Here is a 21,938-nt window from a genome sequence, read left to right on the forward strand (position 1 = left end):
ACAACAAACACCACATTCTACAATTTTTCCTGCAATAGCCAATACAGGGAAGTGTCAGAATTGTTTCAGTTCGGATGGAAACTAATCAAGGAGAGAAGCAACCTAGAACTAAGGAGAAACTTCCTGACAGAACAATTAATCGATGGAACAACCTGCCTCCAGAAGCGGTGAATGCTCCAACACTGGAAGTTTTTAAGAAGAGACTGGACAGCCATCTGTCTGAAATGGTGTAGGGTTTCCTGCCTGAGCAGGAGATTGGACTTGATGACCTCCAAGGTCCCTTCCATCATCATCATCATTATTATTATTATTACTGTTTAATTATTTCACCAGTGAAAAAAAATGACTGGGAAGGCCAGTGACTGAACGATTCCTGTCATAGCACCCAGTAACCAGTTGATGTAGAGGGATTTGCCTACAATGGAACAAAGTACAGTAGGTGAACTGGGCAGCATCACTTGGAAGGCCCTACTTAGAGAACACTACTTCGGATATAGCAGATAAAGATGGGTTGAAGTTGGTTTTTGGTGGGCTGGTGGTAGACAGAAGACACAACTGTACGTTCTTGGCCTCACAAAATGGTCAATGATCATTTGGGATCTATAATCCTACTGGGGCTAGCTGATCATGCAAACAGCTCTTCATGTAATATATGGAACTAGCTACAACTAAATATTTTCTATTTGCTTTGTGTACTAGTTTTAAAAACAAAACAATTTAAAAAGTGGAAGCAGTTTTTTTAGGGGGAGAATCTCCATTTGTTGTGAAAGAAGAAACTTTTTATTGTACCCTCAAAATTTGTTCCAGTACAGGAGATGATTGGGTGGGATCTCCTGTATTGCAGTCTCTTTTATAAGTGAAATAAGATCTTCTGTTCATGCAATTGGCACTGATTTCCCCAAAGTACTATCGTATTATTGATCATTATTATCCATAGTTTACATCTGAGTATCTTTCAAACAGGACCAATTAAATAGGTGCTTTATTTGTCTAGCTTTCAGCTTGCTTATATTAAAATGGTCATTAAGCAACAAAAGCCACTTGATTCTGAATAAGCCCACATTGTTCAATCATGAAACTGGTGCCTATTAGCTTCATTTGATGAATTTTGTGGCCTGGGATCAAGGAATTCTAGATGGAAGAATGAAATTATTGGAAAATTCTGGAGTAGAGTTATGAGAAAGAGGCCCCAATAACCAACTTCCAGACAGGGATATACTTATAAAACCTTTTTATGTCAAAGTCATAATTTCACAACATGACACTCTAATTCAAAATCCAGTAGCACCTGAAGAATTAAGGTAAATGCTGCCATTCAATGAACAGTTTATAATTCTTAAAAAGAGTTCAAGAAAGAAAAATTAATAAAGTACATTCTCCAGAACAGCAGTTGTATTTCAAAATAAAAACTGTATTTTGTTGGGTTTTAAGAGAATTTTTAACAAGACTCCATAATTGTCATATAACAAGTTATACACAATGTGATTGTTCTTCGATGTAAATTCTTGTTTGCTTTTCTTAGTCTATGACAATCAAAAGTGTTTTCTGGCATATATGCTAGTGCAGGAGAGCCATTTAGTTAAGAACAACTTAGTGTAATTGTTAACATATAATTTCTAACACCCATCTAATGTAAATGAACATTAAAAGATTTTTAATATAATTAATTTATATGTGCACTTATATTTACCTTATCCCATATACATATTAGATGACATTTGGGAATTCAGTGGTACAGCCCTCTTAGATTTTATTTTACAAACAAAAGAACCCAAAGTCAAGCATCTAAATATACATGAGAAAAGAAATTCCCAAATATTGATTTCCAATTACTAATTTTAATTTCAATAGGAAAATATCCTAAATGTGCACATTTAATTTTTTTATATACTGTATATACATATGTGTGTGTACATATACAAATAAGTTTTCTTGTACAACACATATACACAGCATTGAAGTGGAAATACTTTGTAAACTTTTTCCCCACATGTAAATGTCCTTGTATTAAAAATTTATTAAAAACAATGTTAATTTTTTGCCATCAAATTTCTGTTCTAACTTGCTATAATTAAGAATGCCGAGCAAGAACTTACTTCATTCGTCCCAGAATTACACCAATTTTATACTTTGCTGAAGATGTTTCTGAGTGACGCTCATCTAGCAACAGAATGAGGTGCAAACTTCTTCAGGTAAATTAAAATCAGGTAATCACTACTGTTCTGACCAATAAGGTTACACATCATCAACACTTAGCTATTAAGTTTAAAAAAATCACCATAGAAAGCTTTTATCTATGAATGCAATGAACAAATATTTCCCAGTAATAAATAAAATAAGTGATAAAATACTCTAAAACATGGACAAAACAAATGATGTGTACAGTACATATAGTATAATACATTATAATTTAGTGTTTAATTAATAATAATCTTGATATTTCAGGAGACACTTGTTAAATTACAGATAAAGAAAATGTCATTTTATAAATTAAGCCAAATATTTATCCCATTTTAAATATAAATTAGAGTGCCTGTATTATACAGTATATACATACAGTACACACATAAAAAACCCGATTTATATTATCTAGCTTTGAATAGCAGTCCTTAAGTGGAAAAAAATACAGAGTTTATATTATATTTAAGGTGTATTTTATATTTAACATCCAAATTAATTTGGTGTAAATAAAAAGGTCAGTGCATTGTTGTCTGATTCTTTTTTGTTAAATTTTTAAAAATCTTTTGCAATATCAGACAATCTACAGCAAGAGTGGCTCATTCCCATTCAAGAAACATAGATTGACCCTCAATTTGCTTTTCTTTTTTCCTTTAAAATAAAAAATATATAAAGAAATACATATTTGGCAAAAATATTTGTAAATTACATCAATACAACTTAAAAAGAGGTTCACTGAGAATAACTGAATTCAGGTCTTGTTTTGAAATTCAGAACGTAGCCTGGCTAGTCTTTCTAATAAAGATGTTTCATGAACATACAGCAGAAAAAAAATTCTCTATGCTAATACAATCCTTTCCCCCCTCTTTAATTGCCTGAGCAAGGTCAATGCCCTAGCAATAACTATATTTCCACAGTTTGAGAATTCTTGCTAAATAATTAGTAAAACACATTTTGATAAGAAAAGATAAGTCCATGTGATATTCAATAAGCATAGATTGAACCTTATTAAAACATAGCAAAATTTAAAATACCTTTCAGGGACTTGCTTGTCTTCATAGATAGGCTTCAAAATGCATAACAAAATGAAATACATAATTTCTACATACATGAATTCCCAATAGGAAAAAAGTAAACCATACACTAGACAATATTATAGAACACCAGAGTGAACATTGTAAATAAAGACAGTATCTTCCAGTATAAAAAAAGGGAAGAACTCTATACAAGCATTAATTCATTAGGTCTGAATTAAAGATGCAACTCTCTCTCACTCCTGGCAAGAATTAATTGGTAATGCACTGTTTTTCTCAACAGTACAAAATATCCTGAGAAATTATTCAGATTACAACAAAAGAGAGGGCTGTCATCACAAAGTTCTTGCACAAAACACAGCATACGGTTGCCTTAACAAAGAAAATAAAACTGATTGCCTACATTGTGTGGAACACTAAGAGGGATGTCATTTGAAGCACTTCTTATTTCATTGGCTAATAATTAGAAAAGGATTGCATTCAATTACTGTTAATACCCTCGAGTTATCTATGGCCAATTATATACAAGGAGGTAATTTGTACTTCAAGTTATTTTTTTTTCAACTAACTACAAGCTGAATTCTGAAATTTCACATTGAAATACGGTATATTGTATATTGTTGAAAATTTAAAACAGGCCCTTCTGAAGGAGCATTTTTCTAATTTTGTGCAACTTTGATGCAGATCCCAACAAAGTCCTGTATGTAGAGAGATAGTGCATCTTTAAGAAGTTTGGCACTGAGATCTTGTGTTCTTTAGCTGCATTCTATTAGCTTGGCCAGATTATCTCGTAGTTCTGTAAGTTCAAAAATTTTGCCATCAAGAATTTCTAAAAGTGTTTTCAAGTTATTGCGAAAAACTTCTTGTTCGTTCTGACTTTTCTCCAAACGCTGTTCAAGATCGGATAGTTGGCCTTCTAGATCTTTATTTCGAACTTCCACTTCCTTAAAAAAATGCAATATGCAAAGTAAATAAAATACTATTTTAAAATTCTATTCTTAATGTTATACAGAAATATAATTGTATAAGGCATGCTACAGTGTGGTCCAGGATAGAAACTTCCTCACAGTGTAATAATCATAACATTATATTTATTTGTCTATAAGTAAGCCAATTGTAAAAGATCACATCTGTTTTTGGACTGAGAACCATGTTTAGCTTTGTTGTACATTTCAAAAAATGAATATGGCAAGCAAAAGTCAGTGAGGCAAAAAGGAATGCAGGATCCAATTTGAGTTGGTCACCGGGACCAGAGGTTTGGTCTTCCAAACTTTCGGACTCCTGCCAGAGCCCCCATCCTCAGGGAACTTCTGCCTAGCAGAGAGAATACACAGAATACCACACAGAGAATAGCCCAAAGAAAACACTCTGCTAGAGAGAAGCTCCCTAAGGATGGGCTCCAGTACAAGTCCGAAAGCTTGCAAGATTAAACCTCTGATCCCAGTGACTGACCCAGATTGGATCCTGCAACATTGTCCTGGGACATATATATTTGCTTTCATTCACCAAAAAGGAATGGGCAATTGCCAGAGCAAATAGTACAATATAAAATAATAAATTATGCACATAAGTAAATATTTTGCCTCTGGCAATGGCAATCTGGTTACTTCCAAGAGATCTAGAACTAAACCATTGGAGACAAAAAAATTTTTTTTAACTGAATATTGTGTGTATATATCTGTTTGGATTTGTTTATTATTTGTATCTGATTCATAAATACACATAAACAAATCACTCAAATTTGTAATTATTTGATTCCATTCTGAAAATCATGTAATTCTAAGTACTTAGTGTCCTGTTAGTAATATTTTTATGAAGATTTCTACTTAACTTTGGTGACAAATTGTATACCACCAAAATTGGGTAGCAATAAAGGTGAAGGGAACTCTAGTGCCTACATATATTGTTAAGGGATGGTGTCATTACTAAGGAGCAAGGCACATATCCCCATAACTACTGAGATAGAGCATTACAGATATTATATCATAGAAAGCATGATTTGAAGGGGACTCATCTTTATCATCTGTTTCTGATATAGTTTAGAAGTCAATATAGGCTAAATGTGTATGAACTGCTTCCTCAGTAAGATTTAGTGTATTCTATTTTTTAAAGTTAGCAAATATGTATTTTAATCATTTCCCACTAACTGATTTTCAAAATGAGTATAGCTCTGCAAAACCTTTCTTCTCACATCTATAAATTTTGTCATTAAATTCTTCAAGACAATAAACTGATATTTATCTCATGTCAAATAAATAAGCAACTACAACATCTGACTAAGCAATATGCATGCTATTCATAATTGGGCATAAATTCTTCACTCATTACATAAGTAGCTTGTCCAGGCAATTGTAAAACATCAATTGTGAGAATAAACGGAAAAATCTAGCTTCAGCCAAAGAGATGTAAACTATCTATATCTACAGATCATTAAGGAATATAATATAGAAGAATCTGCGAACAAAACTCCACCATATGACAGTATAGTTATGAGTAAAAAAGTAATGTTAGCTTTCTGTGAAATCTGAGTTGTCTGCCATGAAAAGGCAAGTTTTGGAGTAATAACGTCAGCATTTCACAAGTTTAAGCATGTAATTTTTAATCAGCATGAATTAAAAGTCAATCTCCCTCAAGTTAAGTTCAATTTCATAGACTTATTGTTAGGTAGAATAATGTATGGTGACTTCATAAACTTGTGTTTGGCATAAAAAGTCTTTGGTATCTCTTTACTTTCCTCTGAACAGATCAGCTATTATTAAACACTTACATAAAACTTTTCACACAATGAGTGCTAAGCCTTCTTTAATTCTTATGAGAAACATGGATTAAAACATTTTTTGCCATTTTGCCTCCTGACAATCCATCTTCTTGTCAGCATCAAATGATGCCTGGTGTTAACCCTTCCATTCTCTTGACCATATGGCACAAATACTCTCAGTCATTCCCTGCCTTTATTGTCTCATCCTTTTTACTGAACAGCAAGTAATTCAAGCTGCCAGTGTAATTCCAGACGTAAGAGGGAAATAGTTTGACTGATTCTCAAGTCATCAATAGAGTGGCCAAGTAGCCATTAAAACTTGGAAATGTAAGAAAAAGCCTTGAGTTTAAACCCAGGAGCACTGATTTTATATATCTGGCCTGCCTTTCCACTCTCATGCTCCTCTGACTTCCTTAAATTGCAGAGGGCATCTTCTTTGTCTGTAATAAAAGATTCTAGCTAGCTGTGATTTACTGCTGAGTCTGGATATAAAATCTGACAGACATTAGGTTAAGTTCCATTTTGACAGGGAACTTGCAAAATAAGCAAGAGAGCAGGTGAGGAGCAGTCTCACATGGAACTTTTGGCTATCCTGATGGAAGAATGGGCTCTGTTGTGCATCTTGCTGCTCTACTGGTACAAGACTGAAGAACTTGTCATATTCTACTAGCCTGTGGGTGATGTATATAGATTAAATTAGATCTACACAGATCTCCCACCACTGTTACTTACTTGTAATTTCTGAGTTAAAGAGTCCCTTTGTGCCTGGAGTTCTCTGGCATTATCAATTTCTTCTCTCAATTTTTCTATTTCCTAAAGAGAATAAAATAGCATATTACCCAAACTGATCAAAACAGATCCCTGACTACTACTTTCTAGGAGTACTGAAGAAGTACTACTGCAATATACTTTTTAAAAATGTGAAATTACTGTATTAAATAGACATTCATTCATTATCTGCTCATTTCCACTACATTCACCTTATATTTTATGTTTCTCCTGACTTACTCTACTCTCACCACATATAACAAGCAGATAGGAGCACCTTCTCACATATATCCCACTTTCATTTTTCTGGACCATATACACTCATTACTTTTCTACTAGCATTTTATGTCTTAAAATTTTCTCCATCCCTCTTTCCCAACTTGTGATTTGCAACATTTGCAATGTTAGATAGATTTTATGATTCAAAGAGTATGGATCTAAAAATTAATTTAGTAAAGAACAAGGTTGATTTACTGATAGGGGAAACTGTGTGAAGCGATTGCACATTATATAAAAATGGTGAAAAACTTGCACAAGTAAATGAATGTGTTGCTGGATGAATTAGTAAGATTCAATTGTCAATCTTCAGTGCATTTTGCCAATGACGAATACAATATAAGCTTTCCAAAGTAGACCAGACTAGAAAACCAAAGTCACAAATGCTAATATTGCTTTTGTTATATATAAAAAGTAACATAATCTTGCAAGTCTGAATGTGCTTCCCCTCCTTTCCTATATCTTTGTGGAAACTAGGGAGGCTGCCAACTGAGATGCTTTCTCAAATTACATTTCTGACCTAGACTCAGAATTCTTTTATCTGACTATTATCTTGGTGGGAACTCTTCCTCCTGTTCTTCAAATTATTAGTTCTACCCATTACAAGAATAAGGAAGTGATTTCATGTTATTAGAAGGCAGAGCAAAATCAATTTAATGATACAAAAGTAAAAAAAAACTCTACTGAGGAACTGTAATCCAAATTATACAACTGATGATAGAGAAAAGTCTAAATTAGTTGCATAAAACTACAGCCCAGTATTGCCTCCAGAATCCTTCTAGCTATCTCCAGAACAATCCAGAGAGGTGGAGGTTCAAAATGTTTTTTACAAAATATTTGTATGTTGGGAAGGCTTTTAATGAACTAAATGGCTTATAGCAATTGCTTTAACTCTTAAAAAAATAAAAGTTTAATCAAATCTCATATACTGGCCCCAGCCATTTTTGAACTGCGATTCTCAATGTGGCATGCAAAACCTAGTGCAACCCTTGGGCTGATTGGCATGGCATATACTTAGTATAAAGGAATGGCAGAAGAATTTTCCTGGTGTTTTGTTTTATGTTTTGCAGAATGCCTAGCAAAAAGCTCTTTCCATAATGCAATATTGTTAAGCAAATTTTAAATGAATGATAATCATTAAGGAGTCCTGCATGAATGATTACCAGCTAGTTAGAACACTGACAAAAAGACTTCTGAAAATATAAACTAAAAAGTCTCAAAAAATTAAATGGGATTTCATAAAAGGACCAAAGATCACATTCACAAAACTCTGAAATGCAATAAAAACCTTCTAGCTAAGTAGCTAGTAGAAACTTCCCTGAAAACATTTTATTTGAGGGCTCCTTCTATCGTGAACTCGTCTTTGAAACATATGGTGTCAATTACTGCTATAGAAAATATAATACACTGCCAAGACCTCAGGAGTGATATAAAAAGGCAATCCCAACTCATTATTTATTCTTTGGGGAAGTGAGCAAGCTCTGCTAGAGGCAGCAAAGCTTTTCTTTGAACTTCCTGCCAATGCACATCCTCAGAGTATAGAGGTCATTCTAGATATCACAGTCTCAAGGGAGAATACCTTGAATCCTAATAAAGCAGCATTTCAAGCATTGAAGAGTAATATATAAAAGCCATTTAAGAAATGAGTTACAATTTGTTTGTACACCCTTATTGTTCTAAGGAGAATATGTTGATTCTGTTGCATATGGAAATAAAGATGTCTTCTAATGGAGCAGTGTAAGGCATTGTGAATTATTTAAAAGCCAAGTATTTAGCAACAGACCACTTTGATCAAACAGTTTAGGATTACATGCTCAGGCATGCCTGAAAGCTGTACTTGTTTAACAGACTTTCAAAAAACAATATTAAAAACGTATGCTATTCTGCTCCTATGTATGAACCCAATTCAGTCCTGAAGCTTAATTCTATAGCTGTATCTGCAGTATCATCTATATGTATTATAAATATATTTTATATTTTCATATTTCATGTGTTATAAGGATACTATACTACTCATTTATCATAACATCTACATATAATATCTTTTTTGATTGGCTTATATTTCACTTACATTTGTAAAAGTTATTGTCAACGCTGCTAACATTGGATGTTTTTCATTGACAACAGATGGAAAGGTAGCCATATTTTTCCCTTTCGCTTTTAGGGTTAGATAATGCTGAGAGGGGGGGAGATGTGAATGAGAGTCTAGCTAGACATAACAATACTAAACTTAGCATGAGAATCAATGGCGGGGTGGAGACCTGAAGAGGAAGCCCGCACTTCAAGCTAATTGGGGAATGTGATTTATGACTGTTAATTAGAGGAGGGATTTGTGCTGTGATGCTAAGTGCCCGGGGGGGGGGGGATTCAGTTTTTGGCTTTAACTATGTAGTGCCGATATTATGCTACTCAAATAAAAGACCCTTGAAGGTAAACAATGCCTCGAAGTTCTTTTGAAGAGTTTCATCTGTCGGAACCATGACAGTTGTCTTGTTAAGTTACTATATATCCTATTTTCAAAAATTCTTGTTTAAGCTTAATTTCCCCTCAATATTTTGGTCATTCTTCAGTCCTAGTTCTCTTCAAATTAATTACTTTTAAATTTCAAACTTTTCATTTACATATATCATCCCAATATTTTTACATTTCATATATTGTAAAAAATACTATACTAATATCTCTTAACCCTCTTACTATAGAGCCCCCTTATATCCAAAATTTTCTGTTCTTTAACCATATTCAAACAGGTGTTTACTCATGTAATATTCCATCTGGTAAGGTGAATCAAACCTTCTGAATCTAACTCTGGCTTTCTTCTTTTGCCAAGTAGCTTTCCAAGTTAATATATTTCACTTGTCAGGAAGTTCCTGTATTTTTGTGGGTACTGTTGGGAGTGAGAAAGACAAATTGCATAGGATATATGCTTTTTCTCTCCCAAACTCTAAAGATTCTCCTAGCAGTTCTATAGTCCATTTTGTTAAATCTTTTTTCTTGTCCTTGGGTTTGTTTTGACATCCTGACAAATAAAGTATCTTTTCCATTTTTATTGTTATGGCAAAATCTTGTAGATTTTTTCGTGTTTGTGTTGTAATTCTCTTCATTTGTAGCTTCATTGTTTAAGTCATTTTTTTCGAGTTTGTATTCTATTATCTGATTTGTTTGTTCATTCTTTATCGTCATTTTCTGAGAGTTTTTTGATTGTAAGTTTAGACTGGAGTTGTGCTCATTTATATCATCAAAGTTGTTTTTGATCTCCTCATGGTTTGAATAAATTGTCATTTGTATCTGTCATAGCATTGCATACATTTCTTCCTGAAAGGTATTTGTCTTGTCTTAGAATATAGCTTCTGGAGGTCTCTGATATTCTAGGCTAGATCTTTCAGGAATAGATATTAGATATGGTTTTCTGTCATTTTTTGATAAGTATACAATATCCATATTGTCTCCCCCCTCCAAATAGTCTTTCATCAGTGCCATAGTCTCTATGATTAGCCTTGTCAAACCAGCCAATCTCAGAATCCAAACAATCCAATCTTACATAGTTCTTATCTGTATATATAGTTTTTGTAATCCAATGTGTTTCCAATTGTCAAGGCATCAGTGAAAGCAGTATTTTATCACAGTTCTTCTATTTAGGGGTCAGTTATTAACTAGTCAAAATTGCAATCCAGTATATTTAGCCAGCTTGAGTCCTTCCTGTAAATTCCCCCAAGAGATTAGCCAAGAGTCAAAGTTTTTCTTTTTCTGTAAACAATTCTTGGGCTTAAACAGCAGTCAGAGTATTTCTTTTTCTGCAAACACTTTTTAATCTTATGGCTGGTTCAGTATGTTTTATTTCTTTGTTCCCAGCTGACTTCTTGAGAGTTATTAAAGTTCAAGGGAACAGATTATACTTTGTTTCTGGGCATCTTGCCAATTGCTGAATCAGTCTTGTTGATGTTCTATACTCTAATTCTCCACTAGATATCAGTAGTTGTTTGTTTTCCAGCTTTTTCAAACAAAAAGTTCTTCTTATTTTTTTTATAATTTCATCAGAACTCTTTAGGGTGTAAAAATATTAACAATTTTCTTAGTTTGTAGATTTATCCAGATTGTAATATTATAGATTTCATTTCAATATATTTCTTTCCCCCTTAAAGTTAATTTGCCACTTCCATCTATGGAGGAATGGGGGTGTAGTCCCCTCCCTTCACTTTCGAAGGATTTCTTACTTTTGGGATCTTTCCCAAGGAATCAGTTACAAAATAGAAGAGAAAAGATCGATATTCTCACCAATTCCAAGCACGCTGTTCATGTTGTTCGAGTTCATGCTCTTGGACTTCGGCTGCAAGCAGCTTGGGTTAGACACTGATGTGCAGCTAGCCTTTCACCTGTCGGGTTAGAGGGCTTCCCCCCAGATCGAACAGATTAACTGCCATTGTTTGTGTTGGTCGGAGCACCCCTCTTTCTTTGTTGCTTCTCTGGGGTGACTTTTGACCCATTTAGGGTTCCCTGGTAGGGCGAAACTAGCTGTGGGGTGTGGAGCTCTGCAATCCCACAGCTGTGCGCTACAGCACAAAACCAGAAGTCCAAAAAATGTTCTGATTTTTAAGTTCCAATTCAAGGATATTCTGGTTTTATGCTAATAGCAGAAATTCTGGGTAATGTGCAGTCAGTTTGAAAATGTTATATAAAAAAATAAAACTATATTATAAAAACAATATAAAAACCAACACAAAGAAAAGCCTAACTGACAAAATAAAAATAAGGAGCAGCAATAATAATAATATATACTACTGATATACATTTTTATATATTTTTGAGCAGATTTGTAAAGAGGTTTAATCTCAGATATTGTATACATCATTAATACCTCATTCAGTGTATGTTTCAATCATGCATCAGATTCAATACTACTGTGGGCAGTGGAATAAGAAACTTCTATAGAAATCTATTAGAAGATATCTGCAGCTCTGAGTGAGTTTGGTGAAGCCAAATCTACCTTCCCTATGTTTTATTTTACCTCCCTTTCTCTTCCCTGCAATACTTAAACTCAAGAGTATGTAATGCTTACATGAAAGAGACTAGGGAGTGGGGGATGCATGGCTCACAACACTCATAGAAAAGAAGCCTGAATTAACCCTTCCCTCAAAGAATTCCCCCTAAAAATTCTGTTACTTCTGTTAGTATCAAGGGATGCCTTTTAAAAATAACTGATGCAAGGATATTTGCATGAGTGTGTGTTCGTTTACATTTGCGGGTAAAGCAATGACTTTAGAAATATTGTAGTTTAAAAACTCTTCAGGTTTTCTTTTTTTGCTAAAGCATAATTGTTGTTATATGAGAAGGGGACTGGGCTAAGGAAAAAGTAATGCAGGCTGAATAATGCTTTGGTTCATACCTTTGATGCAAATTTACCTTACATTCTGAACCCAATAGATCATTTATTAATTCTAATCACATCAACCTAAAACATTTAACCTTATTATATTCTTAATTTTTTTTTCTAAAGTAACTACATGGATCAGTAAATACAGCAAAGTACCTCTTCCTTTTTCTTCAGTGTTGCTTCTAATTCTTGTATTGTCTGATTTAATTCTGTTTTATGAGTTTGGACTGCATTTGCCTGACTACTCACACACTCCAGCTCAGTCACCTGTAAAAATAATAAATATAATAATAATTTAATAATTAGAAGACTATATGAAAAAAATGTTCCTTCTGAAATATCTAGATCAAAGCATCAATGCCTACTGGATAAAGAGAGGAGGGAAATTACTGTGATATGTGATATTTATAACCAAAGAACTAGGCAGCACATTGACATGTTGGGTCATATTTCAGATATATTTCCTTACCAGATTCCTCAAAGCTTTCAACAATGGCAGAACTCCTAATGTACTTGAAATGTTCTTAAAAATTCAGGGAGATATTCAGAGCTGTATCTGCCCTGAAAGTAGCCCAACTGTACAGTATAGTCAAACATCAGGAGCTGAGCACAGGAAATGTTTTATGACATTTTGTATTATTTCACAGGAACCATGGATCCTGGATTCTGGATACATTCTGAAAGTTAACCAATTTGAGGTGCAAATATTGCTAGGCATAAATAAATGAATAGATACATTTTTGTTTTGTCATTCTTCAACCAAATTCTTAGAGCTACCCAAAACCAAATGGCAATAGCAGCATAATTAAGATGACAAAACCCCAGGCACCTAATGATCTACTTGGCATTCTTTACAAGTAAATAGAAAATATTCCTGATAAATATTCCTAGGAAGCCACTACACTTTATAGCAATAGAAAACATTGAAGAACATAAACCTTAGGGATAAGAGATCCACCTCTTTGTTAGAGACAAATTAAGTGTCCAGTTAAATGAGTAATCTGTACTTGGAGTTCCATTGTTTCTGTTTTAAATAAAATTTGCCACACTAAAATTTTTAATCATAGCAGTATGATACTGCAGTGGTAAAACAGTTTGGTGCCCCCCCCCCTTTTTTTTTTACTGTAGGATACTGTAGCTTTGTAGGGCAAAGTAAGGATTATTATATGCAGTTTGTGGGGGAAATGGCAGGAAAAATATAATTTCACTCCAGGCAAAAGGATACAGCACACAGAATACAGAATAACAGAATTAGAAGGGATCTTAGAGATCTTCTGTTCAAGTAGGAGAACTATGCAGGTAGTCCTCGACTTACATTAGTTTTTTTTAGTGACTGTTCAAAGTTACAACAACACTGAAAAATGTGACATGACCATTTTTCACTGTTACAACCGTTGCAGCATCCTCATGATCATTCAGATGCTTGCCAACTGGTTCATAGGCCATGTGATCACCTTTTGCGACTTTCTGACATGCAAAGTAAATGGGGAAGCCAGATTCACTTAACAACCATTACTAACGTATCACTGCAGTGATTCACTTGAGACCTGAAGGAAGAAATGTTGTAAAATGGGGCAAAATTCATTTAATGAATTAAAATGAATTCATTTAACAACAGAAATTTTGGGCTCAATTATGGTTGTAATTTGAAAATTACCTGTACTATTTCAGACAAATGATTGTCCAATCCTTTCTTAAAAACCTCCAGTGATAGAGCACCCACAATTTCTGGAGGCAAGTTGTTCTTGCTGACAGGAAATTTCTCCTTAATTCTACACTGGATCTCTATTTGTTTAGCTTCCATTAGTTACTTCTTGTTTTGCTCAGGTCATAGATTAACCCTCAACTCTGTGACAGTCCCTCAAATTTTGGAAGACTGCTACCTTGTCTCTGTGTTAGTCTAGACATTCCCAGTTCTCACAAACATTCATTGTATGGTTTAGCCTCCAGTTCCTTAATTGCTGTTGCTCTTGTCTGCACTATTTTTAAAGCCTTGACATCTTTTTTGTATTGTGGTGACCAAAACTGGGTGGAATATTCCAAAGGTGGTCTTATTAAGGCAATATAAAGCGATACTAACACTTGACATGATCTGCTGATGCAACGTAGGACTGCATTGGCATTGGAAAAAAAATAGAAGTTTAAGGACTTGATCGAAAATATCATGTTTTTCATAAAACTCAGCATTTAATTAAAGCAGGATCAGATAAATGTTTGGTGGCTTTCATTGAACTGTTTTAGTTTCATTGGCCATCAGGAGGTACCACATAATCCTTCTGTCCTATTAGGACTCATTTAACATGGGTAATCAGAAGTTATTATATGGGATTCAAACATCTACTGGGAATTGAATTCCTGGACCTGGTATTCTTTTCAAAGTTGCAGATAGAGATACAGTAAATATATGCCTTCAATTTTCAAGATTTAGAGGAGATTTGAAAGGGTTTGTTGTTTGATGGGCACTAAGCTTTTTGATCATTTTTGACATATTAGCTTGGTTTGAACTCAACTGTTGATTTTGATAATTTGTTAGTGGAAGGATTAATGCAGTTATGGAGTGCATTAGAAGAAGCACTTTATCAAAGTTGCATGAAGGCCTTATTCCTCTCAATACTGATGAGACTCTATGTGGAGTACAGTGTACAATTCTAGCCACCATATTTCCAGAAAGATGCTGACAAGTTGGAACAGAGCCAGGGCAACAAAGATGATACAGGTACTTGTGGACGTGTCCTATGAAGACAGGCTGAAGAAACTTGGGAGATTCAGTCTGGAGAAAAGAAGATTCAAGGAAGACATGATATCCATCTTCAGAAACATAAAAGAGTGCCAAGGGAAAGATGGGCAGAAATGATTCTCCATTACTACAGAAATCAGGGCTAAAGGTAATAGGTACAAATTGCAGATATCTTGATTTTGTTCAATTATAAGGAATCTTTCTCTGACAGTATGGTCTATATAACAGTGGAACAGTCTACTTACAGAGATTGTGATTTTATCATCTTTGTAGACTTTGAAGAAGAGGCAACACAGCCACCTCCTGAGAAACATTTATTTGGCTTTTCAAACAACTGCAGGAACTTGGAACAAATTACCCTTACGGATCTTCCAATGCCACAGTTTCATGAATGTATGACTGATTACCATTCACAGACAATCATCAGCAGGCATGGCTTGGCTCTGCAACCAATCAGTGTTTGGAAGGTATGATTTGTGCTGCCAGGTTTAGTAGAGGCTTGCTTGTCCAGTCATTAGTTAATCATGTTGTAGGGCAGCTAACACATCATAAGAAACTGCTCATAATAATAAGTATTAAAATTCTGGGATAATTAGTACATAATAATTATATTACTCAAGGATTTCTTTCAATAATGGGGATCAGTATGGAGACAGAACACCTGAATGTACTTGAACTTTCCACAGTCTTTAATTTCATGAAAGGGCAAATAAACTTCATATGGATGGATTTTGTTAATCATTAGATGAACTGATAACCTACTATGATAATATTTTAGTCACACCTTTCCTCAAGTCATAGCTATAACAGTTTCACTACACAAGTGATGTCAACTCACTCGTTTATGTAGACGCTCTGCTTCCTCTTGATACGCAGCAAGCTGCTGTTTCCATTGTTTCACATTGGCAGTGGACTCAAGGAGAGCTGCTGTCAGCTTGGCGTTGTTGCCCTTTAGTGTAGCAAGTTCTGCTTCCCAGTGCTTGCTGATTGCCGAACTAAGGATAAAATTAGAGTGGCCACATTAATAAGCATCCCTCAGATGTTATGTATCCCTTTTTTAATGGATGACTTTACCATACAATATAATATTGTCTACATCATATTGGTTTTCAGACTGAACAGATAGTGTGGTGGTACAAAGTTATAAAGTGTTTACCTGTTTGAAACTTATGTTACCAATATTTTGGAAAAGAAAGAGACATTTATGCAGATATTTTTCCAACAGAAAGACCATAAATGCATTTTTGTATATCATATGTCTGTATTTGCATCATACATTCATGTCAGAGCTCTGCTACAGTTGTTGTTCTAGACTTTCCTTTCTCCACTGCAATGTGAAATCTCATTTATTTGAATCAAATATATTTGTTGTTCGGAACATATTCCTTATCTTACAGTTCAAGTAAAGAAACCAGACTTTTAAAAGCTATTTCACAGGCCTAGTAACGAAGATTTGTATTGGAAACTATTTCAATACATCCATGTATAGCTTAAATATTTCGGTCAATGAATGTTGGCTAAAAATAAAATTATTTTGCCAGTTGCAAATAATGGAAATGTATCTGAAATGGAACCTAGCTACAGTTTAACTCAGAGCTATAATTTTTTGCTCTCTGTGTGTGTGTCTGTAAGAGACAAAGACAGAGAAAGAGACAGACAGACACACACACACACAGAGAGAGAGAGAGAGAGAGAGAGAGAGAGAGAGAGAGAGATATTATAGTTGACTTATTGTTAATTCTCCTGATAGTGGATAAGGACATAGATATTTTCATATCAAGTAAGTAATCCACTTTGTGAAGTTAATACAAGTAGTCCTTCTTTACTGATAGTAATTGGGACCAGAACTCTGTCACTAAGGAACACCGTTTACAACCTCCATTTTCTCCATGAATTTTGCTTGTTGGAAGTGAAGGTTACAAATGGCAATCATGTAACAGTAGGACAGTGCAACATCATAATTGCGATTTGTTGCCAAGCAACCAAATTGTGATCACGTGACTATGGGGATACTGTGACCCCCACAACTCTGAGGACTATTTGTAAGCACCCTTCATTGAGCAACATTGTAAGTCTGAACAGTTGGTGAGCATGTGGTCATTCAGAAAGGACTACCTTTAAGCACAATAAATGAGGCATACAAATTTTAACAATACTTTTATCACCTGAAAAGCTCCCACTATTAAATGATTTTTAGAGACTTATAAGAAACAGCTGGAAGTTTCCATGTGTTCAAAAAACATCCTGAATAAGTTATTTGCCCTCATGTGTGTAACTGGTTGAGATTCCCTCGTAACCAATTCAGGTGTAGATTATTTACCCTCAGAGGTGCATTAAAATCCAATACGTATTTCTTGATTGATTGGAATTATTTCCTTAGCCAAGGGGAAAATAGTATAAAAGCAATGGAAAAGTTAAGAAAAAAAATCAATGAAAAAAACTAGAGAAAATAAATGTTCATGGCAGTAGTAGATACAGAAATAAACACTTCAAAACCATTTTTAAAATAAAACTACTAATCTAGCAAATAAAACAATTGGGCTATTTCCCCATTTTGTTCTGGAGCTTATGTTTTGAATTGTCACACTACTAATTAATGACTGCAATAAGCTTTTATATGTATGTATATGTATCCTGAATTTATTACATGAATAAATAACTCAAAGTGACAAACACACACAATACTCCTTCCTCTTCCTATTTTCCCCACATACAACAACACTGTGAGGTGGGTTAGGTTGAGAGAGTGTGACTCACCCAAAACCAGCTTTTTTAGGCTTTTAACCTGGTGCCTTTACTAGGCCAAACTGTCCTAAAAATGTTATTTCCGTTCTAAATTGTCATCTATATCCCTCATAGTTGCCTATCAAAAAATTGGTGAATTATAAAATTCTGTCACTACATTGTGTGTCGCCTAGATGAGCAATCCTGAATCTTTCAGGATTTGCGGACCAGCGGGGGGGGGGGGAAGGGAGGGATGGTTTTGTGCAAGCAGTATGCGCACTCGCCCACTACTCACACAAGTGGAGCTGCGCATGCGCTCTCACACACTGCTTCTGCAGCCAATTCTGAATGGGCTATGGCACGATAGTGGGCCACAGCCCAGGGATTGGGGACGTCTGACTTAGATGATGGAATGTGAGCAACATATACGAAATATTTTTTTGCCATCCATTCAATCATCTCAGATTCTTGGAGACTGCCTGGACAAGTTCAATTGATAAAAAAGGTAAAAATTATTTGTTGTTTTTCCCATCAGTCCTATGGTGCATGTGCCAAAAGGTGTTAAGGTGTTAGGACAACTCACTGCTGCTGGCTTGCAGCCACTGCCTTGCCACTGCTGTCTCACCATGGGACAACTTGCCATTGGACAATTCCTTTTATTAGTTATATCGGTCTAATATAATATAATGGGAAAATGCTGAGACAAGGTGAACCTCTTCCTCCTCCTCATAGCTCAGGATGGGGGAAAAAATTGGGGAGGACAAAGTGGGGAGGGGAAGAAGGACTCCCCCCACCAGAAAAAAATCATTGGGAGAGAGTCACACACTTTTCAGTGCACAAGAGTCTCTACCACAGAGTTCAAGTAGTATTGGTTGAGGGGTGAGGGTAAGCCAGATCAAAAAGGGAGGGAGAGAGGAGGAAGAGGAGCAGGAGTTTCCCCTAGTATCTGGCATTCTCCCATGGTGAACTGTCCTGTGGTGAGTTGCCCACAGCGAATCAGTCATGGTGAGCCAGGGTGACAAGTTATCCCATTCCAGTTAAGGACAGTCATTGTAGGAGGACCAAAATCTATCTGTGGAAATCACACTCTTGCTTTCTCAAGCAGGCAGGGTGAGATTAAAAAAAATCATTCAAGGAATGTGATAACCATCATTCAGGCAGAATATCTGCTGACATCATTGCCAAAGTAAAAACTAGATTGAAATTCAGACGGAAACTTCTTAAGTTAGTTTCATTTCTAGCCAATTCCATTTCAGGAGTCAAGCAATGTTTCTGCTGTGTGACAGAACCCATAGTCTCTATTTTCTCTCTTCATTGATAAAAACCACAATAAGAAGAAGTCAAATTTCTATAGGCTAATCTGATGACAGAAATAGTATATGGAAAATTTAATTTGGAGCAAAAATTGTGTCAAGGTATTGATTTAACAGCTAACCAGCTTATATAATGTAAGATATAAGATGTAATGATGGGAATGACTCAACAGGATCTGTGTCTCTTTAAGAGTCTTTGTATAAAGGGAAGGCACTGCTGATGTGTTCTCTTTCTTCCGTTTCCTGCTGTAACTATGGTTTGTTGGATCCTGACATATTAGCTCGTGTATGTATATTGTTTCTGGTGTAAGATAAACCACCTTTTACTATAGATCACTGTTTACTGTTTTTACTCCTGGATTATCTCACGCAATAACACTGTGCACGCTCTGACAGGTTATGGGCCCAGAGAGAGGAGAAGCCCAGTGACAGCTTGACCCAGAATCAGAGGAATTAAGGCTTGTGGTTTGTTCTGGTTTGTGGTGGTAGCAGGCAACATGGACTCCATCAGTGTAATGGGAGGTGGTTTCAGAGTGTTTGGTCTAAATGAGACAAACTACCTCTCCTGGTGTCTGAAAATGGAGATGTTTGTGGATGATAATTGCTGATCCACCTGCAGCCCTGGATAATGAGGACCAGAGAAAGAATGAGAAAGTATTGGCCAGCATAATCCTGAGTTTGGAAGATAGCCGTGAGGAGTCTCCAGTCTGCTAAAGAGTGCTGGGAAGCTTTGCACAGTGTGTATGTGAGAGAGACTACGAGCAGCAAAGTAATGCTGATAAGATAACTTTATAAGGCCCACCTGAAACCGGGAGAGAGCACGTCTACTCATTTGCAGTCCATGAGAAAGATACTCCTAGAGTTAGAAGAAAGAGAAATGACTTTTACTGAGGCACACAAGGTGTATGTGGTGCTCAGTTCATTGGACACTTCATGGGATGGCCTAATGACCAGTTTAGAGTCCATGCAAGAGAGGGACTTAACCATGAGTTATTTGACTGGCCAGTTGCTGGAGGAGGAACACAAATGGCTAGAAAGGCAGCAGAGAGGGGGTGACAACACACAGACCAGGTCTAAAACTGCAACATTCAAAAATGCCAGTAGAGCAGCTGAGAACATTTGCATGGTGAAACACTGCTTCATGTGTGGATCTACAGAGCATCTCCAGAGATGCTGCCCTGAGAGGAGAAACAGAGGAGCAGCGAAACAAGGTTGTAGAGCTACACAACCAACATTGTCCCTGGCAGCAACATTAACTGAAAAAAACACTTGGCTGCTGGACAGTGGGGAGAGTCAGCATATTGCAAATGACCCACAAATGTTTTCAAACATAAGACCAGCTAAACAAATATTTGTTAATTTGGCTAATGGACAACAGTCTGCTGTTAAAGGAGAAGGTAAAGTTTATGTACCTGGTATTGGAGAAACATTGGATAAAGTATTATATGTACCATAGTTAGACCATAATTTACTCAGTATTTCGAGCTTGGATAATATGGGGTATAAAGTACTGTTTGCAAATGGTCCATACACCATCAGGAAAGGTAGGAGGATTTGTACACAAGGTGTTAAGCTGGATAATTTATATGTGTTAGGAAAGCAGCAGGATGGTTGTGCACGAACACTTACAAACACTCCCAAGCATGATGATTGTATACATTTATTACACAGGAGGTTAGGTCATGCAAGTTTTAGAGTGCTGCAAAGGATGCCAGAACTAGCTGAAGGACTACACATTAAGTGATGCAACACATATTTAGATTGCACTATTTATAAGGAGTCAAAATTCAGAGTGTATCCTGTGAGTAAGAAAAACTCAAAGCAAACAGGGTTTTGCAGTTAGTGCATGCTGATTTAATTGGTCCTATGCGCCCTCTCTAGGAGGGGCTAGGTACGTACTAGTCTTAGTAGATGACTACACCAGATATGGGTTTTGCTATTTATTAAAGAGCAAAACAGAAGTTCTACAACAGTTCAAGCAATGGGTGAACTGTGTAGAGCAAAGATATGGCCACAAAGTATGCCAGGTGCAAACAGACAGGGAACAGAGTTCATATCTGACAATTTCCAAAAGTGGCTGAGGAACTTAGGCATAAGGCATAGATGTACAAAGCCATACTTGCCAGCAGAAAATGGAGTGGCTGAATGGAGGAATGGCATATTACAAACCATGAAAGACTCACTGCTGGTAGATGCAGGAATGAGTAAAACGTACTGGGGGAAAGCCATGAAAACAGCCAACTAGCTAGTAAACAGGGTATGGAGTGTTGCTATCAATGAAATTCCATATTACCTGTTATATGGAAGGAAACCTTCATTGGCTCACCTACGAACATTTGGCAGTTATGCCTGGGTGCATATTCCCAAAAGCACCAGAAGGAAGGGACAGAAAAAGGCCAGGAAACCTAGGTTTGTTGGATATGAGCCAGGTTCCAAAGGGTATAGATTCACAGATGGAACAAAGAAGGTTGTGATTTCAAGGTCTGCTAGTTTTGCAGAACAAAACAATTGGGACAGGGTGCATGCTAACACCAAGGTGTTCATGCCAACATGTAGCGCTAGTTCTCAGGAAGGAGAGGCTACACAAAGCTCAATGAAGGAAGAACAGAATAGCAGGTCAGAAATAGTAGGAATACAAGAGGATAGACCTGAGATAAGAGAGAAGTCACAAAAACACAGGAATAGATGATACTGAGGAGGTCTGAATGTAGCAATAACGGTGTACTTCCTGACCTGTTCTCAGCAAGTGGGGTTAGAGTCTATAGTGTAAGGTATGAACCCC

At 35.9% G+C, this 21,938-nt stretch overlaps 1 protein-coding gene across 1 annotated transcript in view; it reads right to left on the minus strand.

Moving 5' to 3' along the window:
• Positions 1-312: 312 nt before the first annotated feature.
• The window catches only part of HOMER1 (homer scaffold protein 1), a 76,597-nt gene continuing 54,971 nt past the window's right edge, over positions 313-21,938 (minus strand). The window contains exons 6-9 of the mRNA XM_039352835.1: positions 15,958-16,114; positions 12,539-12,649; positions 6,703-6,783; positions 313-4,156 (exon numbers count right to left, since the gene is read on the minus strand). Coding sequence (XP_039208769.1) covers positions 3,968-4,156; positions 6,703-6,783; positions 12,539-12,649; positions 15,958-16,114 — 538 coding nt within the window. The 3' untranslated portion in view covers positions 313-3,967. The remainder of the gene's footprint in view (positions 4,157-6,702; positions 6,784-12,538; positions 12,650-15,957; positions 16,115-21,938) is intronic.

This window comes from Crotalus tigris, unplaced genomic scaffold (assembly GCF_016545835.1).
Source record: "Crotalus tigris isolate CLP2741 ecotype Arizona unplaced genomic scaffold, ASM1654583v1 scf7180000018484.1034840, whole genome shotgun sequence".
In the NCBI taxonomy this organism is placed as follows: domain Eukaryota; kingdom Metazoa; phylum Chordata; class Lepidosauria; order Squamata; family Viperidae; genus Crotalus; species Crotalus tigris.